The sequence below is a fragment of the Capra hircus genome, chromosome 1 (genome assembly GCF_001704415.2).
Source record: "Capra hircus breed San Clemente chromosome 1, ASM170441v1, whole genome shotgun sequence".
Taxonomy (NCBI): Eukaryota; Metazoa; Chordata; class Mammalia; order Artiodactyla; family Bovidae; genus Capra; species Capra hircus.
In genome coordinates, this window is record NC_030808.1 from 138,465,932 (window position 1) to 138,493,200 (window position 27,269).

General features: G+C 43.1%; 2 protein-coding genes across 8 annotated transcripts in view; one reads left to right on the forward strand and one right to left on the reverse strand.

Moving 5' to 3' along the window:
- Positions 1-1,413, reverse strand: part of NEK11 (NIMA related kinase 11) — a 286,909-nt gene extending 285,496 nt beyond the window's left edge. The window contains exon 1 of the mRNA XM_018051495.1: positions 1,199-1,413. The gene's annotated coding sequence lies outside the window, so the exon portion shown is untranslated. The remainder of the gene's footprint in view (positions 1-1,198) is intronic.
- Positions 1,500-23,678, forward strand: ASTE1 (asteroid homolog 1 (Drosophila)). Of its 7 annotated transcripts, none has more exons than XR_001918374.1 (8): positions 1,506-2,023; positions 2,522-2,693; positions 2,838-4,160; positions 11,350-11,560; positions 13,319-13,508; positions 22,806-22,872; positions 23,070-23,306; positions 23,589-23,626. XR_001918374.1 is itself a non-coding variant. In XM_005675619.3 (7 exons), the coding sequence occupies exons 3-6, from the start codon at positions 2,856-2,858 to the stop codon at positions 22,858-22,860; spliced, it is 1,761 nt and encodes a 586-aa protein (XP_005675676.2). In that variant the 5' UTR covers positions 1,506-2,023; positions 2,522-2,693; positions 2,838-2,855; the 3' UTR covers positions 22,861-22,872; positions 23,070-23,678. The 7 variants fall into 7 exon arrangements, 5 of the variants coding, with proteins under 5 accessions (XP_005675674.2, XP_005675676.2, XP_005675675.2 ...); XR_001918375.1 differs by having other exon boundaries at positions 23,586-23,620; XM_005675619.3 differs by having other exon boundaries at positions 23,070-23,678.

A 27,269-nucleotide genomic window follows, 5' to 3' on the forward strand; every position in this document is an offset into this window, starting at 1 on the left:
GCCGGTGAGAAGGAAAACTAGTAACCAGCGAAGGATGAAAAGAAGGCAGGAAGCAAAGAAGGGAGAGCTGGAGGGAAGGAGGAGGCAAATCACCTAAGTGGCTAGGTGATCATGACAACACTAAAACACACTGGACTGGAACTTCAGAGCTGGGGCCCAGACCTGGAAATCCCTATATTATGTGGGATTATCAAGATCACAGAAAATATTAGTGAAATCTACTGATGAAAAAACAACTGGAGAACAGGACTCCCAATGTATCTTTGTTTGCTTCTGATTCCATAAAAGTGATGCTTTCTGGCCAAATGAAGCTTTTTAAAAGTGCATGGACTCATAACCTTTCCAACTGAAAAGACCCTTTCAGTAATCCTCCTTATTGGAGAGATGAGATAAAGGTCCCGGCCTAGGGAAGGTCAGAATAGTTCTGAGGAAGTCCAATTTCCCAGGAGCTCTCATTTGTAAATGAGCATTTAAGCCCAGCAGTGTCTAAGCAATGCGGCCAGCGCTACAGAGGACTCCAGACTAAGCTCCCTCCAGCCCAGCCTCTCAGTCACAATCCGCCGCCCCCTCCTCAGTCCCACGTTGGGCCGCTGGTTTCATCAGCCTCCTCTGTGCGACTGCACAACCACCTGAGAACTGGTCAGTGTCCCCTTGCCTCCACCTTACAGAGGCTATGAAGGAACCTGAGCGCAAGGAGCACACCTTCTTTCTGTGTCCTCGGCGACTGGCACAGAGTAGGTGTTCAGTAAACTCTGTCAGAGCAGCTAAATGTCCAGCAGCTGCTACCCAAAGTGTGTTTGGCGGGATACAAGAGATAAGAATCTGAAAGCTGCACTTTGACTCTTGGGGGTGGAACTGTGTGGCTGGCAGTTATATCAATCTCGGCTCAGTAACAACAATGGAGAAGCAGCAGATCTGACACCAGATTCGGCTGAAGCAGGACTCTAATCTTAAGGGAAACTTTAACCCTAAGGTCAAACGAATAATTCTTTGCCGTAAATTTTTTAAATTTACATTTTCGCAAAGCAGCTTAACACAAACGGAGGAGGCACGAGCCACACATCCTCTCAGGCCCGGAGCAGTTCCAGAAGGTCAAGAGCCAAGAGAAGCGAGGAGGCGCGGATTCGGAGTCCCGGAGAGGCGGCCTCGAAACCATCACATTCCCGGAACGCCCGCGCCCTGAGAAGTCTCCCCGTACCTTTCCGGGTGGAGGGCGAGGGTGCGTCGCGCACTCCCAGGGTCCCTCCGGTAACCCGGAGTCCGGAGGTGCCGCCTCACACCTCGATTGCCAAGCCAGGCGAGCTTGGAGACCCAGACTGCGTGGGCCGTTGTCAAGGAGACAGCGCGGGCCGTACCAGAAAGTCGGGCGCGGCTGCTGGCAGCCGTTGCCAGGAAGCAGGCGCGGGGCATACCGGGAAGTCGCGGAGGCGGCCCCTAGAGGGTCATTTAAGCGGAAGTGTGCGCAGACCCAGGTGGGCGGGGAAAAGACGGCCCATCCTGCGGGCCTTGCTATCCTATCTTAACGGCAGCCATTCGGAGCGTGTTTCCTGAATGACCTCGCGCGAAGCCTGTGGACCCCTCACATCCCGCGGAGTCTGCGCCACTGACTTCCGGTACCCGGGGGCTCCGTGACGTCAAACGCGGAGAATTCCGCTCGGGAGGTCTGGCTCAGTTATTAGGTCCTCCAGTTCTCGCCGGGGTCCCGCGGGTCTTCCCAAAGGACCAAGCAGGTGGCCGCTGCCGGCCTGGGGACCGGGTGTGAAGGCCCGTGTTTGAGGGCTTGGAGCAGACCTTTTGTGCGCCCTCCTATCCAGCATTAATTTGTTGAACATCTACTCTGCAAGATGCTGTAACTAGCCTGGGATGAGTTGATGTGGTCTCTACTTTCATTTGCTTTAGAACAGAGACTTGCAGAGAAGTAGGTACCCTACAGGATAAGGTGTTGAAACACACAGGGCCAATACTGAGGTGAAGTGAGTTGGGCACTGAATGCAAGAGGAAGCCCAAAAACTCTGCAATCAAGGTAAATTCTAACACAGTTTCTTTAAAAATCAAAACTAATGCAAAAGAAAGAACCCATGTTTGACAAAATCTCACAATTTTAAATAAACACAGCATTAGTAACCGTGCATTGCTGAGCCATGTTGGAGCCTGAGGGCAAAGGAGAAACTAGCCATTCGTATCCTGGGACTTAGCTGGTTGGGGAAGGATATGTTCAGTAATCTGGCAGATAGGCAGAGACAGATGAGAAGAGTCCCTTGTTAGGGTGAAACTGGAGAATTCGGTTCCTCCCGACTTGAAACTTGGAACTATGCTAATTAAGACAGGCCCTTGAGCCAAGGCCTCAAAGAAATTCTCAGACTCTGATTATCAAAATAGAAAAACTGGATCCATATCAGGGACCCTGCACACTAGTTAACTGAAGCCTATGTTTTCTGATATATTAAGTGATTGAGGCTATCATTTTTGTAGCTTAAGACCTTTTACTTTGACCCAACAAAACAAATATTCTGTGTTGTAGGATGATGACTGTCTCAATATTAAAGCCTGCAGAAGTTCTGTACGTTGGCAGCCTCTATCCCTGTCCAAAGAGCAGATTCCACGAAACTATTGAATTTGTGCCTTGTAACACTTGGGGAAAGCGAGAGAGAATAAAAAAGAACTCAACTAGGTGGTGTTGGCTCAGAATCTAGGTAAGAACTAAGGTACTAACACCTAATGTGTTCTATTTAAAGATTTCTTCATAATCTCCACTGTTCATTTGATGGTGCTGGAAACAGTAACTTTGTTCCCCATCTGTGACATCAATTAAAAATGTCTTCTCTTGTTTTAAACAGGCAATTCTTCAGACTATCATGGGTATCCGAGGTCTAATGAGTTTTGTAGAAGATCATAGTAATGAGTTTTTCACTGATGTTAAGTTGCGAGACACAAAAATTATCGTTGACGGCTATGCCCTCTTCCACCGGCTTTACTTCAATTCAAACTTGGAGCTGCGATATGGAGGGGACTATGATTCTTTTACAGATGTTGTACAAAAATTCTTTGAATCACTGTTTGCTTGTAAAATCTGCCCATATGTTGTCTTAGATGGAGGATGTGACATTTCAGATAAGAAGCTTAACACTTTAAAGGATCGAGCTAGGGAGAAGATCCAGATGGCCCATTCCCTGTCTGTTGGCGGGGGTGGGTATGTGTGCCCCTTACTCATCCGAGAGGTGTTCATACAGGTTCTGATCAAGCTGCAGGTATGTTTCGTCCAGTGCTTTTCGGAAGCAGATCGGGACATTATGACCCTTGCTAATCACTGGAATTGCCCCGTGTTATCGTCCGATAGTGACTTTTGCATTTTTGACCTGAAAAGTGGGTTTTGCCCATTGAATGGCTTTCAGTGGAGAAGTGTGAACACCATCAAGGGCACACGAGACTGCTACATCCCTGCCAAGTGCTTTTTCCTCGATGCGCTGTGCTGTCACTTTGGCAATATGAACAAAACGCTGCTGCCTCTTTTCGCGGTGCTGTGTGGAAATGACCATGTTAATCTGCCTGTCATGGAGACGTTCTTGAGTAAAGTACGACTCCCTCTTGGGGCTGCCACTTCCAAGGGTAGGAGACATCACCGGGTGCTGGGACTTCTAAATTGGTTGTCTCGTTTCGCTGACCCTACCGAAGCATTAGACAGCGTTCTGAACCATCTCCCCAAAAAGAGACGAGGAACCGTGAAGGAACTTCTGTGCAGATCCATGGAGGAGTACCTGCAGGCCCAGGGAAGGATTCAGGACTTCTTCCAGCATGGTGCTTACACCTGCCCAGACACCTGGAATCCCGGTTTACCACCGTGGGTGCTTGAGGCCTTAGCCAGGGGCCAACTGTCCCCTTTCATCAGTGATGCTCTGGTGCTGAGACGGACCATTCTCCACACACAGGTGGAAAACATGCAGCAACCAAATGCCCACAGAATATCTCTGCCCATCCGGCAAGTCATCTATGGGCTCCTTGTGAATGCTCCTCCACATGTACGTAATGTGGCCTGGAATGCACTGCCTCCTCAGCCTCCAACTTTCAGCGAAGTGGAAAGGATTAATAAAAATATCAAAACATCAATTGTTCATGCAGTAGAACTACCCAAGGATCATTCTGACTTAAGCAAATTGACTGAGGTAAGTGTTTGTAATACCACTGCAATTTCTGTAAATTACAGATTACAAAGTGCTTTCAAATATATTAGCTGTCAGTATGTCAAGCTGAGGTCAGTTGCTATATTGCCTCTATTTCGTAGCTGAGAAAACTAGGACTCTAAATAAGTAACTGTGTGAATCATCAGCCAGGGAGTTATCCATGCTAGGCCTCAAACTTAGATCCTTTAGTGCCAAATTTACCATTTCCACTGTACTTCAGTAGCATGTGTTATCTTTGTGGTTATTACTACTGGTGTGTTGTTAACTGGCTAGTAATAGAATGGGGTTAGTGACTAAAAATGAAAGGGAAAAAAATTCTGAGCTGCAGAAAAAGGAAAGTTTGCCTTCAGGCCTTGACCAAAGGCATAACTAATATCTCAGACTGCACTGAGTTGCAATTAACAAAATTGATACTGATGCTTGGGCCTAGTTTTTCATGTTTATTGATGAGAAATTTTTTTTAGACTTGAGGTTTATGGCATCAGGATGATTTGCTTAGTTTGATACTGAAAACATGAGTTTTAACCTAACTCATTGTTGGTTAAACCTGAATAGCAGGCCAACCCCCTTTTCAAGTTAAAAGAAAGTCTCATGGATCCCAGTCTTCACTTTGTTTTTTAGTAATATTACATAAATATACTAAAAATCAGAAATAGGTATGAAGCTGCTTATATTTACAAATTAAATGCAGGTAAATTCACAATTCCAATTGCAATACTTATTTGTGGGGGGTGGGGGGGCGTGGCGTTGGATCCCTGGTGGCTCAGATGGTAAAGAATCTGCCTTTAATGCAGGAGATGTGGGTTGGATTTCTGGGTTGGGAAGATCCCATGGAGAAGGGAATGGCCACCCACTCCAGTATTCTTGCTTGGAGAACCCCATGGACAGAGGAGCCTGGCTGGCTACAGTCCATGGGGTTGCACAGAGTCAGACATGACTGAGCAACTAAGCACATTAGATCCAACTCAGTATCCAGACTCAGGAGTCTCCCAGCCCACTCCAAGTGCCCGTCAGCTCCAGGATATAGGACCTCAGGACAGCATCCCCGGGGGATTGAATCAGGGTCTGGAGTCCTCCCAAGGTTATACCCCATTGATTCTCCATGAGGGGTGATTTTGCCCCCAGCTGACACTTGGCAATGTCAGGGGACACTTTTGACTGGGGACACTTGGGGAAGAGGCCTGTTGCTACTGCCATCTAGTTAGGAGAGGCCAAGTATGTTGCTGAACATCTTATATTTGGCAAAACAGCACCCTCAACCAAAAATCATCCAGCCCAGAATGCCTGCACAGGTGACCAGGAACTAGCCCTTTTAGCCTCCCCATTGGTAACAGCTCAGGCAGGATGAATAGGATTCACATTGGTGGGTCTAGGAGCCTTCTTGGCGATGAGGAATGACTCCTATAGGAAAAGTTTTCTTTCTGGGGTGATGAAATGTTCAGGAATTAATGATGGTTGCACATGCTTATTGCTAGTGGTAAAGAACACATCTGCCAGTGCAAAAGGCTTAAGAGACCCAGGTTCGATCCCTGGGTTGGGAAGATTCCCTGGAAGAGGGCATGGCAACCCACTCCAGTATTCTTGCTTGGAGAATCCCATGGACAGAGGAGCCCCCGGGCTATGTCCATAGAGTCGCACAGTCGGACATGACTCAAGTGACTTAGCATGACATGGCACAGCACAGGCATTAGTTCAGTTCAGTTCAGTCACTCAGTCGTGTCCGACTGCGACCCCATGGACTGCAGCATGCCAGGCCTCCCTGTCCATCACCAACTCCCAGAGTTTACTCAAACTCATGTCCATTGAGCCAGTGATGCCATCCAACCATCTCATCCTCTGTTGTCCCCTTCTCCCCGCACCTTCAATCTTGCCCAGCATCAGGGTCTTTTCAAGTGAGTCAGTTCTTCGCATCAGGTGGCCAAAGGATTGGAGTTTCAGGTTCAGCATCAGTCCTTCCAATGAATATTCAGGACTGATTTCCTTTAGGATGGACTGGTTGGATCTCCTTGCAGCCCAAGGGACTCTCAAGAGTCTTCTCCAACACCACAGTTCAAAAGCATCAATTCTTCAGTGCTCAGCTTTCTTTACAGTCCAGCTCTCACATCTATACATGACTACTGAAGAAACCATAGCTTTGACTAGACAGACCTTTGTTGGCAAAGTAATGTCTCTGCTTTTTAATATGCTGTCTAGATTGGTCATAGCTTTTCTTCCAAGGAGCAAGCGTCTTTTAATTTCATGGCTGCAGTCACCATCTGCAGTGATTTTGGAGCCCCCCAAAATAAAGTCTGTCACTGTTTCCACTGTTTCCCCATCTATTTGCTGTGAAGTGATAGGACCGGATGCCATGATCTTAGTTTTCTGAATGTTGAGTTTTAAAGCCAACTTTTTCACTCTCCTCTTTCAAGGCATGGCATGGCACAAATAAACCATTTTAAAGGGGTGAATTTTATGACATGGGAATTATATCTCAATTAAAGAACGAAAAAGTCCCATTGGCCTGCTTCTCCACAGGATCTGATCTTTCTTGTAACAATTCCGTGTACATAACTTCTGAGGTCCCTGAAAGGGACATGCCTGATTACAAGTCACCATGCTCAGGGAAGCGTGAGATTGGACATTCACATCTGGTGTGTACAATTCATTCATCATTTAAGTTTAGATGAGAGACATTCTTATCTTGTTAAGTAGCACAACTGACTAGAGTTGAGCATAGGTCAGATTCCAAACAGGGATTTATTAAAACTTTACCCATACCAATAAAAAAAAGTGTGGCTGTTAGCATGACTGATGCTGAATCCTTACAGCTCTTCCTGTTCTTCCACTGGCCCTTCCCAGGAGTGTACTGGAGGGCCATCAGTCACTCCTCTGTCATAAGGTCTCTGTGGTGAATAGAGACTTTTTAACAATCATTAGGACCAGGTGGCCTCTATGCTCTGCTAGTCACTAACAATGGAAATCTTTTCTGAAGCAGTCTGACTATGCCCATGAGACCAGTTACCCATTCATGAATTTTGACTTAGGAATGCATACCCTGTTTCCAAGTACTCACCCCCAGGTTAACTATAAATTGTCCCAATGGCCCCTGCAAATGCTTCTGATCGATTGTTGTCCAGCAGATCCTGATCCCACCCTGAGCGAGTTACCCAATAAAACAATCCATTGATTATATGGAGCCACATGCCTCATTTTTGAGTCTCAAGTTGCCTTCTCATTCCCTCCATCCTCCAACAGCAACATTCTAAAGGATGTGTTGCTGAAATTACATTTCTACTCACAACATAAATGGTGCAATGTTGGAGGCCTTTTTTTTTTTTAATCTATGGCTTTATTGAGAAGTAACTGATGTACAATGAAATGTCTATTTTAAGTGGGCACACTCTGATGAGTTTCAATGTACATTTACATCCGTGAATCCATCCTACAATTAAGCTAATGAGTGCATCCATCAGCCCTAAATATTTCCTTTGCCTCTTTGCCCTTCATCCTTCCCTGCGTGTGTCAACATAGCAAAGTGCACAGATAATTTATACCTTGATGAGTTCTGACCAGCTTGACAGTTCCACATAAGGAGAACCTGGATGAAGACTCATTATCAGCACCCCTGCTTGCCCCAGTGTGGCTCCAGTCACTCTCTCCCTCACCTCCTGTAATCATTGTCTTAATCTCTAACAACATTGAATAGTTACTTTTTACACTTTATAAATCATCTGTCTTCTTTTATTCAACATCATGTTCATGAGATTAATGAGATTCATTCATATCACTATGTGTAGTTGCAGATCATTGATTTCTCATTGCTGTGCATTTTTGCATTGAGGGAATATGGCACAATTGATTTTTCCAGCTTTTTTTTTTTTAATAGCTGATGGGCATTTGGGCAGTTTGCAGTTTAGGCTGTTATGAATAGTGTTATGAACATCTGAGTGTACAGCATTTAGTAAAAATATGGTCACATTTCAACAGAACGTGACAGTTGCACATTGTCATATGTCCCAGCTACTCCATTCCTAGTTAGACGTCAACTAGGAGTGGAGTAGCTGGGACGTAAGACACACATATGTTCTGCCTAGGAGACTGCCAAGTGCTCTTGTACAGTGGTTTCACCAGTAAATATTCCCATAGCAGTTTATGGGCATTCCTCTGACTCTACACTGTTACCCTGACTTGGTGTCGTCTATCCTTTTAAAAAATTTTAGCTATTATTGTTGCCATCATTTTAGCCAATTTGATGGGTGTTAATTTGCATTTCTCTGAGGACTTTATTTGAACACCTTTTCATGTGTTCATTGGCTGTGTGCATATTCTGTTAAGCTTCTATTCAAAGTCTTTTCCCGTATTCCTGTTTTTTGGTTTATTCCTATATCAGTTCAGTTCAGTTCAGTCGCTCATTCGTGTCCGACTCTTTGCGACCCCATGAATTGCAGCACACCAGACCTCCCTGTCCATCACCAACTCCCGGAGTTCACTCAAACTCACATCCATCGAGTCGGTGATGCCATCCAGCCATCTCATCCTCTGTCATCCCCTTCTCCTCCTGCCCCCAATCCCTCCCAGCATCAGAGTCTTTTCCAGTGAGTCAACTCTTCACATGAGGTGGCCAAAGATACAGGTCTTTTATCAAATAACATGCATTGTGGGGAGTATACTGTGGATTGTCTTTTCACTCGAGTATGTTTTCATGAACATAAGTTCTTAATACACTCTAAAATTTCATTATTTATACCTATCACTTTTGCGACCTACTTATTGCCTGCTCCAAAGTCATAAAAAAATTTTTGCCTTTCACCTTTAGATCTGAAATCTATCTGGAACTGATATTTGTGTGTGTATATAGTATGACACAGGGGTTGGGACACTTTTCCTGCCTGAAAATCAAGTTGAGTCAGTGAGTGCAGTGTGATAATAATCCTGCCTCAGTGGAGGTGGCAGGTATTCTCATCATGTACCTGTATTCAAGGCGAGATGAGATCTTGGTTGTGTCTGCAGTGATGTCATTTGGGTTCCATTGACACAGTCAATTCTGTAGTCTAATTCAAGGCTGTTAGCGCTGACTGGCCCATGGTAATTCTAAAGGGTATTGGTGTAGATGTGATTCCAGAGATGTGAAGATATGGAAACTTTGTGATAGTATCTGTTCCTTTTGTTTGCTTAACATGATGTGGCAATAGTACTTCACCTGGGATTTACCTGGTGGCCCAGTGGTAGGGAATCTGCCTTGCAGTGCAAGGGATGCAGGTTTGATCTCTGGTCCAGGAAGATTCCACATGCTGCAGTTAAGCCTGCATGCCACAGCTGAGACTCGATGCAGCCAAATATATAAATATTTTTTTTAGTTTAAAAAATAATAATACCTCATCTGCTCTGTGCCAGCTCTTGTAATAGAAACTTTAACAATCTCTTATTTAGTTCCCACAGTAACCACATAGGATAGTGTTTCCATTTTTGCTGTGTTACTTGTGGACAGAGCACCATTCAAGTGAACCCTCAAGAGGCTATCCATAAGGAGGGATGGAAGGGGTCATTCTTGGAGAGTAAGGCAGTGTGCCAGGACCAGCCTCTCTCCTCTGCCTCTGTGGCAGCATGAACCCTCACTAGATTTAAGGGCTGTGAGCAGAGCAGTTCCCCTTTGGGAAGGGAACATGGATGAGTGAGTCTTATGAAACATCTTGTGTAACTCAGACTAGTGTCCATTATACAGATGATCAGACCTGACTGTAGAAAAGTTCAGAGACTTGCTCACGGCTGCAGTGTTAGTGAGGGGAGAACCTGTCTGAAGTCAAAGCCCAGTCTCTGCTTGGTTCATGAAAGTCTTAACTTGGCTAGAGAATTCAATAATTTAAGCATTATGTCAAAAAAGAATTCATGTATTTTCTTAGCTTTGCTTGGTATCTCCTTTGATCAGTTTAGGAGATTATGAGGAATATATTTCAATTTAAATAATGCTACTTCCCAAAGGGGTGGTTGACTGTGCTGTAAACCACTTTGTGTATTTCTAATTTAAAAAATTTAATCAGAGTATTTAGTTATTAAAACCAGTACCTATAAATCATTGTATTAAAGCTGTCATACATTGACAATGAAACTGTTGTCAGTTACAATGTGTTTTACTTCAAGGTAACATCTCAAGGTAACATTTTCAGCTGTCAACACACTTACTTACTGGCGAGGCGTTATATGCCGAGAAACATGCCAGGCACTCATCTTTCCAGAAAATTAAGAAGGAAGTCTTTTCTGGCTTTGTGCAGACACCACTAATACAAACTATTATTTTTCCTCTCAGCGTTTGATGGTGAAGTCGCCCTGAGGTGCTCTTTTCATAGTCCTAATTTCCTTATCTGTGAAACTCTGTGACCTGCAGGGTCCCTTATGTTTCTTAAATCTTAAGAAAACTATCCTTCAATGAAAAAAGAATAAAAATCAAAAAGAAAGAAGAAAAGATATTCATTAAGTTAAAATTATTTCAACCAGAGCCTGAAGCTCTCATAGCTTATTACTTCCCTTTGTGTGAAACCTGGAGTAAAAGTTGGTGTGGTGAGTCCTTAAATATTGCTGTTCCCCGGGAATATACCCACCACTAGAAGTGGGGCAATTCTCTTGTGGAAGAAAACAGACAGTAAGACATACATGTGAGTCATGACCCAGACAAACAGAAGGCTGCGTGGGATGCTGCAGAGGCTGCATGCCGTCCCAGTCTGCCTTCCAGAGGTGGTCAGTGATGCCCTCATGGAGGAGGAGGCCGGCACAGTCATTGGCAGGTAAGGGGAGGGTTGAATGTAGATATTTGTCTCTTAAAGCACAAGTATTAAAATGCAGATTTCTGAGCTCCCCTCAGATTTACTGAATCAGTTTTAAGGGATAGGGCCTGAGGATTGTTTTCACTAGCTTCCCAGGTGACAGGCACACTGAAGATAACCAGCAGCCCCCACGGGTTGTGGACTGGGGGGGAGGCGTGGACTGATGTGAACAAGGACGACAGCACATCCAGCCAGTCACCAAACTTATGCCACCCCTTACAAAGGTTCTAAACGCTTTTAGTGGGGCTGATTTTTTTCCACAGGAAGATAAGAAACTGACCTATCTTTATTTGCATGAAAGTGTCTTCATATTAGGGAAAAAAAAAACAACATTCCCCAAAGTAACTTACAGAATGTCTGGTGCGTATTTTCAGCTCTCCTTGGCTAGCCGGCAGATGCTTCTGTTAGAAACACTGAAGGTGAAACAGAGCCTCCTGGACCCAGTCCCTGCCGCGCTGAAGTTGCCTGTCGCTGTCAGCTGCTACTGGGTACAGCACACGGAGGCCACACTGAAGCTGCATCACCTACAGGCCCTACTGCTGGGGATGCTTCTGGGGCCCTTGCGTGCCATGGTCAGCAGCCCTGGTAGGTTACCTGCATGTTCCAGGAGTATGTCTTCATGAGTTATGTGCATATAATCAACAGTTGAAACAAACAAAAGTTCTCAGATTATTTACTTCCATCAGTTGTATCTGAATTTAGAAGTGGGGCACCCAGACGTCTCTGATTCCTTGATCAATCTTTCTGAGCACCACATGTGCCCTGACCCCAAGGGCACAGCAGTGAAGATGTGCTGATGCTGCCTCACGCAGCTGCCCCACGGCACCTGAGGCTGAGTCCTGAAAGCACGACTTCCGTGTGCATTTTGTACTCCATGTTCCCTGTCCCTCTCTTCAGTGCAGCAGCAGCATCTCCCCTGGAGACTTATGTCAAATTGCCCATTAGTGGAACTTCTGAACACCTACAATAACAGGAAACGTTAATGCTTGTGCTTTTGTTTTTTGTTTTCTCCACTGGAAGTTTCTGTTAGTATATAAGTTAATGATGGTAGAAACAGTAATTTCTCTATTAGAGAAATACACGTTGAGGCACTCTCATCTTCATTTAAACACCAGGTGAAATAAATATTGCAGCATTGGAGCCTATCAATCCTCTAATGAAATTACTCTTTGTACAAGATTATGAGCTTTATCCAACATGTGTAACAGTTGTCACACTCTAGAACAGCACTATCTAACATGATAGTTGTGAGCCACATGTGGCTATTTAAAGTTGAACCTTCAGCTTCTCAGTGAACTCACATTTCAAATGCCCCGGAGCCACAAGTGCCTGAGGCTGCTGTACTGGACAGCACAGATGTAGAACATTCCCAGCATGGCAGGAAGTTCTGGACAGCACTACTCTGACATTTGCTGTTTAAATTAAGTTCATGAAACAATGAGCCAACACAGACTCCAGGAAACCCCAGAATGTGAGAGCCTCTGTCACAGGGGACTATTGCAAAGCAAGTAAGTTCCAGCCTGCTACCAATTAGGACAGAAGTTGGGGTGTTTCCCCTCACTGAATATAAACATAGCTTAAGATTGTCAGAGCACCAGCCTATTAGGTTTTCACCTGAGTCCAACAGAAGGGACATGTCAAGGGTCTGTCTGTTTTCTTTTAGGAGTGTGGACCCCCTACCCCCACCGAGGCAGGCTCAGTGCCTCGCTGCTCGCTCACTGGTGAAAGGCGGGCCTCCTTTTCCTCCCTTCCAAGTTGGTCTGGAAGGCAGGCTGGTGTGGACCTGGGCACAGGCAGGTCTCCTGGGGTGGTTGCTGCTTTTCCTTCAACGTTGAGCAGGTGGATGACTTGCCAGATTCTCTTAAGAGTCTTACTTTTGTTTTTTCCCCATAAAACAGAAATTAAAGCGTGTTTTGAACACACGACTGTTTCTTTGGGGAAATTTAGCGAAAGAGAATAGTAAAGAGAGTGGGATTTTTCATAGTAATTGGTATTTTTCAGAGACAGATTAAGGGTTTGGAGAGTTCAAATGCAGATATGTTTAAGGTCAGGTAGTAGATCAGAGGAAGAGATATTATTTTAAGGAAAAGTAAAGAATTTGGGGTTGAATAAGCTTAGGTTGTCACTGAAATGGCATCTCAGTGTAAATATTTCAGTTTATACGTCGAAAGGCTTTTACATTTTCATTTACATGAAAATAGCTAAGAGCCAGAAAAGAAAAGCTTTTTGGTTATTTAAATAGTTTTTTTCTTTATGAAATCTGAAGTTTTATGTATGGAAAAATATTACAAGAAGATACAGTGTTTTTGGAAATCCTGCCCTTTGGCTGTGTCTCTTATCTAGAGGAGAAAGCTGGGCGGGGCGGTGGTGCTGAGACTCTGTATGAAGAGCTTCAGCGAGTGAAGGCGCCACCAGGCACACGGCTGGACTTGGACACAGCTCACGTCTTCTGTCAGTGGCAGTGTTGCCTGCAGATGGGGCTGTATCTCAACCAACTGCTATCCACGCCTCTTCCGGAGCCAGACCTAACTCGGTAAGTACCAGGAAACCGGTTCAGGTGGCCACATGTCAAAGTTCTATTTACACTTAAAGCAAAGATTTTTTTTAACAAAACCAAATTTAGTATAATTGGTCTTGGATCACTGTTATACCTGAAGAACTATAATGCTAAGTTTAAAAAATATTAAATTATTTCCATATTTCCAAAGAAAGTTTCCATGATTTTTTTTAAAGCTTTCCAAATTAAAAAAAAAAAAAAATCAATTCCTTAAAGTAAAGGTAAGAGGCAGTTGTTGGTAGAGTATAACTCTTCCCCTCATTTCTTTCAGATATCACAGTATAAAGGCTTTTTCTGATGATCTTACTGAAATATTCCCTACTTCCAGTCTCTGTAGTCCTGCTGTTCTTCTGTCTTTGTACTTGCATTTCTTACCCCTTGGCATATTATTCATTCATTCATTCAGATAATAAATATTTACTCTGTGCTAGGGTGTAGTGAGCAAAACATCTAAATAGTCTGTTGTCACAGAGTTTTAGTGATGTGACTATTAGACGCTTATGTGGATTTTTTTGTCTGGGGCTTTTGTTTTGCCAGACAAGTGTGTAGAAGGGAGAGACAGCCTGCATGCTAGGAAGTGGGTTAACATTTGACTGTGGAGTGTAAAATGTATAAGGAAAGGCTAGCAGTAGGGTGTGGGCCAGTAAAAAGGGTGGTAGGATCAACAGACTGGACATCTGAGTGATTTGTATATTTGAGGGAATGAGTGAGAAAGACAAAAGGGAGATGATTAGAAAATAGACTTGCAGCTACATATATCTCTGCACTTGATTATAAGCCCTGGGAGGGCTAAGGAGTTGTTTGCTGTGTTTACTGTTACAGCCCCAGAGTCTGACATTCAGTAAGTACTCAGGTATTTATTGAATAAATTAGTTTTATATGGAGGCATTTCATGTATGCTGGTATGACTTGAAATGTTTCAAGTTCAAAGCTTCCTAGCAGTAAATACTGTTGTTAATGTTATTGAAGGTAAGTCTGTGTGCCTGACACACAGTGAGGCCAAACAATACCAGAATATTGGAGTTTGGAGCAGAGAAGGGTTTATTGCAGGGCCATGCAGGGAGATGGGTGGCTTGTGCCTTAAAAACCCAAAATTCCCCCAAAAGCTTTCAGCAAAGCCCTTTTGTAGGAAAAGTGAGGGAGGGCACGGTTAGTTGTTGCAAACTTCTTGGTGTCAGATCCTTTGTTCTTGGTCAGATCCTGATATTCCTGTACACTCATAACAAAACAGTTGTTATTCTCTGTTTTGAGAAAGGGAAGGAGAGGCATTAAATTCTGTTTCCTTGCTTTCTTGCAGCTTTTAACACCTAACTCCTTAAGCAAAGTGATGGCATTACCCCTCATTTTACTGTTCAAAGTCCCAAGGCTTGACTTTCATCCTCTGAGGTCCAGGCTCTGGCAGTGCTGAAGCTCTTGCTGCTAGCACGTCGGCCCATCAGGCCTGCCAGCTTGACAGCACCTGAGCCTCAGCTGCCCCCAGGGACCCCCAGCAATCACAGGTGGCCACATAAACCTGCCAACCCAGCCAGGTTCCTATTACATTAATACACCCTGGCACTTTCTACCAAGTAAGATTAATTGCCCTTTGACCTATGGATTCTTTATTCCTTTCCTTTAATAATTTTGGCCATCCTTGACTGGATCCTCTCTAGTGACCACAGATCTATTTAAAACAAAACAGCAGAAACAGTTCCCTTAATAGTGATTTCAGCAGGAGAGTTGTTTCTGCATGTCAGCATCAAAGGCTCTTTAAGTGATGATTTATACTAAATGAATGGTGGTTCTCCATCATTTGCTAAGGTACCAATCAACCCTGGCAGTAAGCTGTATATTAATATTAAATCTGTGGCTTCCAGTTCATCTCAGCTTGTATTTGTGTAGTTTTTAATCCAGGTGAACCAATGACCTCACAAATGATGCAATTAAATTTTCTCATATTTCAACAGCCTACCTGTTTGTTTAATCAGAGGCATTTTAACTCCTTTTCTTTGAAGTATTAAGAGGCCTGCTCAAGTTGGGGCCAGTTGCAGAACCAGCAAGCACCCATCATTTACTTTGTAGATAAAAAGTTCCAAGTATTACCAGCCAAGAAGTAATCTTTGTTAACAATTCAGTTCCTTCTTTCAAGAAACAGATTATCCTTGAGTAAGTAATAATGATTTTATAGAAGCAGTGCTCTCAGTATTTGATGCATCTGTTGAAGCCACGTTAGTGACAGCTGTCCCAGCGCAGGAGCCTCGACTGTAATGATACCCTCTCCTCTTCCCTGAGCAGACTGTACAGTGGGAGCCTGGTGCATGGTCTGTGCCGACAACTACTGACGTCGGCCTCGGTGGAGAGCCTCCTGCGCTTGTGTCCTGAGGCCCAGCAACTCTACGAAAATCTATTCAATGCCACAAGATCCTGTGCCCCTGCTGAACTATTCCTACCAAAGGTTAAATTAAATTCAAAAAGAAGAAAGCAGAAGAAATCAGGTATCAGCTGGTCAGAGAATAGAGTGGGAACCACCCTGAATGCTAGGAGTTGGCATGAAGGAAGCAATCGGTTTGAGCTGTTGATGGTGGAGACCTTGGAGAATGAGGAGGCCCCGGAGCTCGAATAAACTCAGTTTATAATTCTTATCAAGAGTTTGTGTTACCTCCCTTGAAATGATAGTTTTTTCTTTAGAATTAATCTGTGAGAGGATAAACATTGCAGTACTTTGAATTGCAAAGTATTTTTTATAATGCTTTTTATAGTGATTTAAGTAAACTTTTTGTATTTCTTAAACACATGTGAAAACATGTTTGTACTTGCCACGTTCCACTTCAGTAAGTTAATAATAGTCTACAGTCTTCAAATTGTAGCAACTCAGTCCAAGCTATGTTTTTTTCAAAAAGAACTGAAATCCTATGTCAGTTACTTCCTATAAGCTGAAGCTGACTTATCATCATTTAAAACAACTTTTTTACAACTGTGTCTTCTTCATCCTTTATTAGGAAAGGTCTAGGCCCTGGAAGATAGAAGCTGTCAGACAGAAAATGAGACTCTTAAGTACTTTGACAAGAGCCCATGGCAGGGCTGATAAGCACTTTTAGAACAGAAATTGAAACTGTTAATGGTCCCAACAAGAGAAGAAACAGCATCCTGGTGGTGAGATGTGCAAGTAATTTGATGTCTTAGCCAGCATTTTTAAATGGAATTATCAGATATACATATCATGGATTGTGCAACTTCTTACTGTGGACTGCAGTCAAGACTTTGAAAGGCACTGCTCTGGAACACACTAGAGGCTACCAACATTAGAAACACCTACAGAACAGTGAAGACATGGCCAGTTCTAAATAAAGAACTGAAAATAGAAAAGAAAGTGGAATGAATATATTTGGGCAAGTCTGAGAGTATACTCCAACCTTCATCTTTTATGTATTCATGCAAATGGTGTTCTGCTGTCTTTGCTATCTCATTGCTATATTCCATCAGCAGCTAAATGTGGTTTCAGCTGTTTTTTGAGCAGGCCTATCTTGTTATTTTTGTACTACTCATGGGGTTCTCACGGCAAGAGTACTGGAGTGGTTTGCCATTCCCTCCTCCAGTGGATCACGTTTTGTCAGAACTCTCCACTATGACCTATCTATCTTGGGTGGTCTTGCACAGTATGGCTCATAGTTTCATTGAGTTACACAAGCATGTAAGATCTTTGGCATATCAAAATTCTCTTCCTTGATTCTTGGAGCTGGGGGCCAGTCGAGAAATTATACTAGTAGCAGTGTCTTATTTCCTGGCTTATCATCAACACTGCTTTATTTAAAAAATGTTTAATTAGAAGATAATTGCTTTACAATATTTTGCTGCTTTTTAAAACCACCAACCTTGCATGAAAAACCATTCTTTCGCAGTTCTGCTTTGGCAAGTGTACTGATTTGATAGGCACCAAACTGAAGAGTGTAGGGCTACTTAATTTAATTGTGTACAGCTACAATTCAAAATTGAATTGTATCATTTACCTTTTTCTTTCATTAACAGGAATTTTTCAATCGAAGGAGCCTTCCTTCTTTCAGTAGATGTAAAAAACAGGTTCCTTTCTTTCACTGTTGGAATTAGGCCCATTCACTTGAAACTATATAGCGTTGCAGTAAAGTTAAAATCTAATAATGTCCATTAACTCTTACTGTGAGAATTCAGGAAAGTTACCTACTGTGGTATGTATCTTCTCCTGTGTATATTAAGCAAGAGGTCACAAGTGCTCCACAGTACATCCGAGGGGGTTTACCAAAGAAATATGACACAGTACCTGACCCCCAAAGTCATACTTGTGTAGGCTGCAAGGGGAGGTGAGACAGGGAAATAATGAGAACATTTTATGATGCAGTTCATCAGATGCAAAATGGCAAAGTACAGACTGAAGGCTACAGTCAGGAGAGAGCAGCCATGAAGACAAGGAGGCAAAACCTGAGGATTCTCAGACGTGGCTTTTGAGCTTGGCTGAGAGGTAGAGCTGTGATTTGGAGGAAGTACAGGTGGGGATGGGAGCGCATGTAGAACATCACATACTCCACTTGGAAAACCTGTTTCCTATGTTTTTTAATCAAGTCTTTAGACCTTGCTCTTTCTGATTCAGTTCTAGCTACTGAAATTTCACTTGAGTCTTTGGGGATGTTAAGTCTTCAATTAGCAATTTAAGTAATAAAAAGAACTTTGGACAGCTAAGATCAATAAATTTTAGGAATAAAGCTGGAGAGAGAAAAACACTATAATGTGATGTTGTTCTGTTTAGCTGTGATTAAACTTTTATTTGTGCAAGTCCTTTTTGAGATACCTGGACGTGGGGAGTTGAATATGTATATCCTATAAATATAAATTTAAAGGCCTTAATAATTATGACAAAAAAGGAATTCAAATTAATTTCATGTTTGAATTTCTAACTCAAACCAGTTAGTTTTAGAAGCTAGAAAGATCTTACAATTATCTTTTCCTCCTTTGTGCATAAAATAAATGAACCAATGACTATGCCTCAGTTACCCTATCTGCTGGAGTAGGAAATGGCAACCCACTCCAGTATTCTAGCCTGGAAAATTCCATAGACAGAGGAGGCTGATGGCTACAGGTCCTGGGGCTGCAAACAGTTGGACATGACTGAGCATACACACACACCCTATCTGTAAAACTGGAATCAGAATAGTTCACATTGTTGTCCAAGGGATAAAATGATGTGTACTTTTAAGTTAGTTAACACAGTGGCCAGCACTAAAAACATGCTGCAAATGACAGGTATTATTAAATCTACACCTGAGAGCCAAGAGCAAAGCAAGGGCTCTGGGAGAAATGAGGGTGCTGGGCAGAAACATACGGCATCATGAAACCAGTGGCTACCAGAGCTCATGGCAGACTCTTGCAGAGGCAAAGCAGGTCAACATTGTTAAATATGGCCGAGTTGAGAAGGGCAAGAATGTGAGAACATTAGCACAGCTTTAGCAGAGCTGCCAGGCTGAAGCCACACTGGAAAGTGGAGAAGTGCTGGGAGGGTGCGAAGCAGCATCCAAGCTCAACTCCAGGAAACAATGAATAAAGACCAGAAGGAACAGGCCTTGTGTGAGCATTTTGCTGCTTCTGTCCTTTTTTCTTGTTTATCAAGGAATTTTCTGTAGTGTTTTTAAACCCAATTTGAGACTTCAGGACATGTTTAGAGACAAGAGAAAATTAGGAGCAAGCGTTACCTTTTCCTGCAGCTGCAAGGGTTATATCCTGGCCCTATCCCGTAACCCTAAGGAGACCAGTCAGAGTTCATGGAACATTGATCTCTAGCACATGCTATTTGGCTGGTTTGCACACCACGAACCTGGCAGCACCCAGCAAGCAGTCACTCGCAAGACCAGGAGATATAGTTCCACTTCTGTAAAAGGACAAACTCTCATATCTGACTCCAGATACAGTGACCCTGGATTCTTAGTGCAGTGTTAGTGGAGTACTCAATATTTACCTCATAATGTCTTTCATTGGTGCATTTCAGTCAGGGCAGCTAGAAATGATTCTGTACTTGTACCAATTTAAAATGAAATACTCTTTCTTCTGGAGAGATGTCTATTAAAAAGATGGCTCTCCACTTGCAGCAACAGCTTTCTGAGCCATACAGGATACACTGCTTTAGCATTTCTTTCCAGGTCTGAATAATAGTATAATTCAAGCCCATCCAGCTATAATAATTCTAAGATGAGAACTTCCTGCTGAGGAAGAGCATTTTAAATTTCAAAGGCATGTACTGCCCCTAGGCAGTGTACCAGTCTGTTAAAATGGGTGAAAGAAATGAAGAGGTAAAACATGGAGAATTGTTCTAGCTAGTTTCACTGGATTCAGTGTTCAGGGAGAGAAATTCCATATGTTACATATGCACATTCAGTCACTTTTTTTTTTTTTGGCCTCACAATGTGGCTTGTGGGATCTCAATTCCCCAAACAGGGACTGAACGCAGGCACCACCAGTGAAAGTGCCAAGTCCTAACCACTGGACCACCAGGGAATTCCCCCACATGCAATCACTTTTATTCCTAACTAGTATAGGTAGCATTTTAGGTATTTGGTTAATATAGCTAAAGTTTTTATTAAAATAGCTAAATTGTACATATTTTAAGAAATTTTCCCATTATCGCTTTAGGAGATACTTGGAGATTTCTGTGTACAATATAACCCACTATCATCAGGATCAAGGAATACCTAGGAATGTTTTTGCAAAAAAACAATAAAAATGTATCAATGCTGGATTTGTGATAATTTGTAAGACTGAATTATTTGTCTCTGTGGAAACATAAGCATCACATGACCTAGCATACAGGACTGGGAAAACTTTTCAGGCATGTTGATATATATAATAAGGGTTTTTCGGAGGATTAACTAAAGTGCTTGTTCTTCTTGAAAAACTGCTGTGTGTGTATCCAGCCATCACCCCCTTCCCCATCTTCCTGTGTCTGGCTTATGTGTGTTCCTTGTAATGATGGAATAAATCAAAGGATGTGGACAGGAAAAACAAGTCTACTCTGCAGTGTCTCAATGCATGCTGTCATGGATGCAGAGTAATGAGCTCTATTTCACAATAGGTAGATTAATCCTATTAAAAGTGAACTTGTTCTGCTATGGAAACCTTTGAGTAAATACATATTAATATTACTCTAAAAAATGGAGTTAATAAACATACCAATGAGAACAGCTAAAATCAATTCAAACTGCCATAACAACACAGCATTTTTATGTTTTCATTAAAAAGAAAAAACCTTATTTTCAGATTTCCTATTCAGCTGTCATTCAGTATTTCTATAGGATGGGGTATAGTTGAAAATGAGGGAACTGGGGGTTCTGTCGCAGACTGTTGCTGTTTTTTAGTCCCTAAGTTGTGTCCAACTCTTTTGCAACCCCAAGGACTGTAATCCACCAGGCTCCTCTGTCCATGGGATTTCCCAGGCAAGAATACTGGAGTGGGTTGCCATTTCCTTCTCCAGGGGATGTTCTCAACCCAGGGATTGAATCTGTGTCTCCAGCATTAGCAGGTGGATTCTTTACCACTGGGGCACCAGGGACATATCCACCTTGGTGGATATGTTAAGTTAAACATAGCTTTTAGGCACTTAAGTAGAGAGAAGCCTGAATTAAAGTCTTTGAGTGTGGAGATCATGAAGTGTTTTCCTCCTCCTCTGTTTACAAATATCTCCAATAAGTATACTGTACTATTGTAATCCTTTGAAAAAGAAGGAGGAGCTAGACATCAAATTGCCAACATTTGCTGGATTGTAGAAAAAGCAAGGACATTTCAGAAAAATCTGTCTGTTTCACTGACTACACTAAAGCCTTTGTCTGTGTAGACTGTGACAAACTGGAATGCTCTTAAAGAGACGGAAACACAGATCATCTTACCTATCTCCTGAGAAACCTATGCGCAGGTCAAGAAGCAAGTGAGAACCCCCTATGAACAACCGATTGGTTCCAGGTCGAGAAAGGAGTACAACAGTGCTGTCTGCTGTCACCCTGTTTGTTTAACCTATATGCTGAGCACATCATGAGAAATGCCGGGCTGGATGAGTTACAAACTGGAATCAAGATAGGAGAGAGAAACATCAACAACCTCAGATATGCAGATGATACACTTTAATGGGAAAGCAAAGAGGAACGAAAGAGCATCCCGATGAGAGTGAAGGAAGAGTGAAAACAGCTGGCTTAAGACTAAATATTAAAAAACTAAGGTCATGGCATCTGGCACTATTACTGCATGGCAAAAAGGGGAAAAGGTAGAAGTAGTGACAGAGTTCCTTTTCTTGGGCTTCAGAATCACTGTGGATGGTGGCTGCAGCCATGAAATCAGATGATTGCTTCTTGGCAAGAAAGCGATGACAAACCTAGACAGCATGTTGAAAACATGCCAACAAATGTCCGTATAGTCAAGGCTATGATCTTCCCAGTGGTCACGTATGGTTGTGACACCTGGATCATAAAGAGAGCAGAACGCCAAAGAACTGATGCCTTCGAACTGTGGTGCTGGAGAAGACTCCCAAGAGTCCCTTGGACAGCAAGGTCAAACCAGTCAATATTAAGAGAGATAAAGACTGAATATTCACTGGAAGGACTGATGCTGAAGCTCCAGTATTTTGGTCATCTGATGTGAACAGAAAACTCACTGGAAAAGTTCCTGATGATGGGAAAGATGGCTGAATGGCATCACGGACCCAACAGGCATGAGTTTGGGCAAGCTCTCGGAGATGGTGAAAGACAGGGACGCCTGGCATGCTGCAGTCCATGGGGTCGGAAAGTGTTGGACATGACTGGGTGACTGAACAACAGCAACTATTATAATTAGAGAACTGTTTGTAACAGTTAAGATTCTAGGAAGGATGCCATTAAGAAAGCAAGCTTCTGACAGTCCCTTGTCTAGCCCCCCAAAACTGAGGAAAACGAGGCAAAAATCGTGGGCAGGGGGCCTTTGGCCCTGAAACCTGGGAATGGTGACATTCACAAATCCAAGTTCCCAATCAAAGCACTATAGCTCTGTAAGCTCCCAGATTTATGCAAGTTTTCTTTAAACACACTGACCCTATTATGATCATCATAAATCATTTTGTAAAGCTATTTTGGTAAGTCGAACAGCCAAGGAGAACTCACTAAGAAATCCTGTCATAACTTTACTGTAGAAATATATTTTGCAAACATGTTGGTTTAGAATGTTCTTTCTCTGTAAGACTGGACTGATAGTATATTTTGGATAATATACTTCAGCCTGCTCAAACAATGATGCCCGTTTTTGTGTTTGTGTTAGGAGGAAACAACTGACAAGAAGGAAGTCCATCCAAGGGGGTGAGAAGGACAAGTAGACAGAGGAGCAGGTGAGTGGGGTGTGTGTAGGGCAGGGGAGGAGGCCCTGTGTGTATGAAAAAGCCTAACTCAGATGGGACAGCAGATCAGAACTGCCCAGCCCATTGTAAGAGGGAGCCTTGGTGATGAGGTGGACCCGTAACAGCTGCCATGTCCTTCCTGTTGATGATCTTCTGAGAACAGACTGCGTCTCTGACTTTTTCCACAGACAGGAGCCTTGGTGGAGACCCAGGAGTCACGACAGCAAATCTGGTATCAGCTGCATCCATATCAGACAGAACACTTTGTTGAGAAACTGGAGGATAGAGAAGATTGATGCCTCCTCCTTTCTGGTCCACTGAACACACTGCAGAGGCCTTATTCTGCTCTTTGTGAACAGCTACATCAGAGACAACCTTCTATGAAAGACCAACACGAATGCAGTGGAAACAATATGGAAGTGAATGTGAGTACTTGTGTGCCAATAAAATTTCTGGGCCATGGTCTCTCATCCCCTAGTTTAAATTAACAGCCCTATGTGGGTGAGTTAGGAAGACATTAAACAGTATCTCTTAATTTTTAGCACCTCTAATTCATGGGCTAGCTACCTAGATCTACTCCATGAGAAACATGCTTATAAATTCCAATGCAGTCATATTATGCAACTATATGGATGAGTATGATAAAGGACCATGAAGACACACTCATTTATAATAACTCCCTAAAATCCATCAATCCGGGGCAGCAGCCGAGAGGAGCAACCCCACATCCAAGGTCAGGAGAGGTGGCAGTGAGGAGATATCCCTCGTCCAAGGTAAGGAGCAGCGGATGCACTTTGCTGGAGCAGCCGTGAAGAGATACACCACGTCCAAGGTAAGAGAAACCGAAGTAAGACAGTAGGTGTTGCTAGAGGGCATCAGAGGGCAGACACACTGAAACCATACTCACAGAAAACTAGTCAATCTAATCACACAGACCACAGCCTTAGCTAACTCAATGAAACTAAGCCATGCCATGTGGGGCCACCCAAGACAGGTGGGTCATGGTGGAGAGGTCTGACAGAATGTGGTCCACTGAAGAAGGGAATGGCAAACCAGTATTCTTGCCTTGAGAACCCCATGAATAGTACGAAAAGGCAAAATGATAGGATACTGAAAGAGGAACTTCCCAGGTCAGTAGGTGCCCAATATGCTACTAGAGATCAGTGGAGAAATAACTCCAGAAAGAATGAAGGGACAGAGCCAAAGCAAAATCAATACCCGGTTATGGATGTGACTGGTGATAGAAGCAAGGTCCGATGCTGTAAAGAGCAATATTGCACAGGAACCTGGAATGTCAGGTCCATGAATCAAGGCAAACTGGAAGTGGTGAAACAGGAGATGGCAAGAGTGAACGCTGACATTCTAGGAATCAGCAAACTAAAATGGACTGGAATGGGTGAATTTAACTCAGATGACCATTATATCTACTACTGCGGGCAGGAATCCCTTAGAAGAAATGGTGTAGCCATCATGTCAGCAAAAGAGTCCGAAATGCAGTACTTGGATGCAAACTCAAAAACAACAGAATGATCTCTGTTCATTTCCAAGGCAAACCATTCAATATCATGGTAATCCAAATCTATGCCCCAACCAGTAACGCTGAAGAAGCTGAAGTTGAATGGTTCTATGAAGACCTACAAGACCTTTTAGAACTAACACCCAATAAAGATGTCCTTTTCATTATAGGGGACTGGAATGCAAAAGTCAGAAGTCAAGAAACACCTGGAGTAACAGGCAAATTTGGCCTTGAAATACAGAATGAAGCTGGGCAAAGGCTAATAGAGCGTTGCCAAGAGAATGCACTGGTCATAGCAAACACCCTCTTCCAACACCACCAGAGAAGACTCTACACATGGACATCACCAGATGGTTGACACCGAAATCAGATTGATTATATTCTTTGCAGCTAATAAAGATGGAGAAGCTCTATACAGTCAGCAAAAACAAGACCAGGAGCTGACTGCAGCTCAGATCATGAATTCCTTATTGCCAAATTCACACTGAAATTGAAGAAAGTAGGGAAAACCACTAGACCGTTCAGATATGACCTAAATCAAATCCCTTATGATTATACAGTGGAAGTGAGAAATAGATTTAAGGGACTAGATCTGATAGAGTGCCTGATGAACTATGGACAGAGGTTCATGACATTGTACAGGAGACAGGGATCAAGACCATCCCCATGGAAAAAAAGGCAGAAAAGCAAAATGGCTATCTGGGGAGGCCTTACAAATAGCTGTGAAAAGGAGAGAAGCAAAAAGCAAAGGAGAAAACAAAAGATATAAGCATCTGCAGAGTTCCAGAGAATAGCCAGGAGACATAAGAAAGTGTTCCTCAGCCATCAATACAAAGAAATAGAGGAAAACAACAGAATGGGAACGACTAGAGATCTCTTCAAGAAAATTAGAGATACCAAGGGAACATTTCATGCAAAGATAGGCTCAATAAAGGACAGAAATGGTCTGGACCTAACAGAAGCAGAAGATATTAAGAAGAGGTAGCAAGAATACCTGGAAGAACTGTACATAAAAGAGCTTCACGACCCAGATAATCATGATGGTGTGATCACTCGCCTAGAGCCAGACATCCTGGAATGTGAAGGCAAGTGGACCTTAGAAAGCATCATTACGAACAAAGCTAGTGGAGGTGATGGATTCCAGTTGAGCTATTTCAAACCCTGAAAGATGATGCTGTGAAAGTGCTGGACTACGTATGCCAGGAAATTTGGAAAACTCAGCAGTGGCCACAGGACTGGAAAAGGTCAGTTTTCACGCCCATCCCAAAGAAAGGCAATGCCAAAGAATGCTCAAACTACCGCACAGCTGCACTCATCTCACACGCTAGTAGAGTAATGCTCAAAATTCTCCAAGCCAGGCTTCAGCAGTACGTGAACCATGCACTTCCAGATGTTCAAGCTAGTTTTAAAAAAGGCAGAACCACCAGAGGTCAAATTGCCAACATCCGCTGGATTATGGAAAAAGCAAGAGTGTTCCAGAAAAACATCTATTTCTGCTTTATTGACTATGCCAAAGCCTTTGACTATGTGGATCACAATAAACTGTGGAAAATTCTTCAAGAGATGCGAATACCAGACCACCTGACCTGCCTCTTGAGAAACCTATATGCAGGTCAGGAAGCAACAGTTAGAACTGGACACGGAACAACAGACTGGTTCCAAACAGGAAAAGGAGTACGTCAAGGCTGTATACTGTCACCCTGCTTATTTAACTTCCATGCAGAGTACATCATGAGAAACGCTGGGCTGGAAAAAGCACAAGCTGGAATCAAGATTGCCAGGAGAAATACCAATAACCTCAGATACGCAGATGACACCACCCTTATGGCAGAAAGTGAAGAGGAACTAAAAAGCCTCTTGATGAAACTGAAAGTGGAGAGTGAAAAAGTTGGCTTAAAGCTCAACATTAAGAAAACGAAGATCATGGCATCCGGTCCCATCACTTCATGGGAAATAGATGGGGAAACAGTGGAAACAGTGTCAGACTTTGGGCTCCCAAATCACTGCAGATGGTGACTGCAGCCATGAAATTAAACGATGCTTACTTCTAGGAAAGTTACAACCAACCTAGATAGTATATTCAAAAGCAGAGACATTACTTTGCCAACAAAGGTCCGTCTAGTCAGAGCTATGGTTTTTCCAGTAGTCATGTATGGTTGTTGAGAGTTGGACTGTGAAGAAGGCTGAGCGCCGAAGAATTGATTCTTTTGAACTGTGGTGTTGGAGAAGACTCTTGAGAGTTTCTTAGACTACAAGGAGTTCCAACCAGTCCATTCTAAAGGAGATCAGTCCTGGGTGTTCTTTGGAAGGAACAATGCTCAAGCTGAAACTCCAGTACTTTCGCCACCTCATACGAAGAGGTGACTGTGGAAAGGACTCTGATGCTGGCAGGGATTCGGGGCAGAAGGGGATGACAGAGGATGAGATGGCTGGATGGCATCACTGACTCAGTGGACGTGAGTTTGAGTGAACTCCGGGAGTTGCTGATGGTCAGAGGCCTGGCGTGCTGCAATCATGGGGTCACAAAGAGTTGGACATGACTGAGTGACAGAACTAAACTGAAAATCCATTAGCAATGCTTCAATATGAAATCTGTTGTGTCCTTTTTACCAAGCATACGTTTTTCTGCCCTTTGGTTGGGGTCTGCTCTGTACTGCTCAAAGATAATATTTTGTGAGACTCACATAACCAGTTGTTTCATATTGGCTTTTAAGATGCAGACTTGATGAAAAAGAGCAAATGGTCAAGGCATTATGGTATTTTATAACCACAGATGACACCAAATTGTCACTTCTAACTGTATAACAGGGAAGGCCTCAATAGAAAACTATTTTAGTATAGCTGAGTGAATTGGTATTTAAAAAAAAGAAAA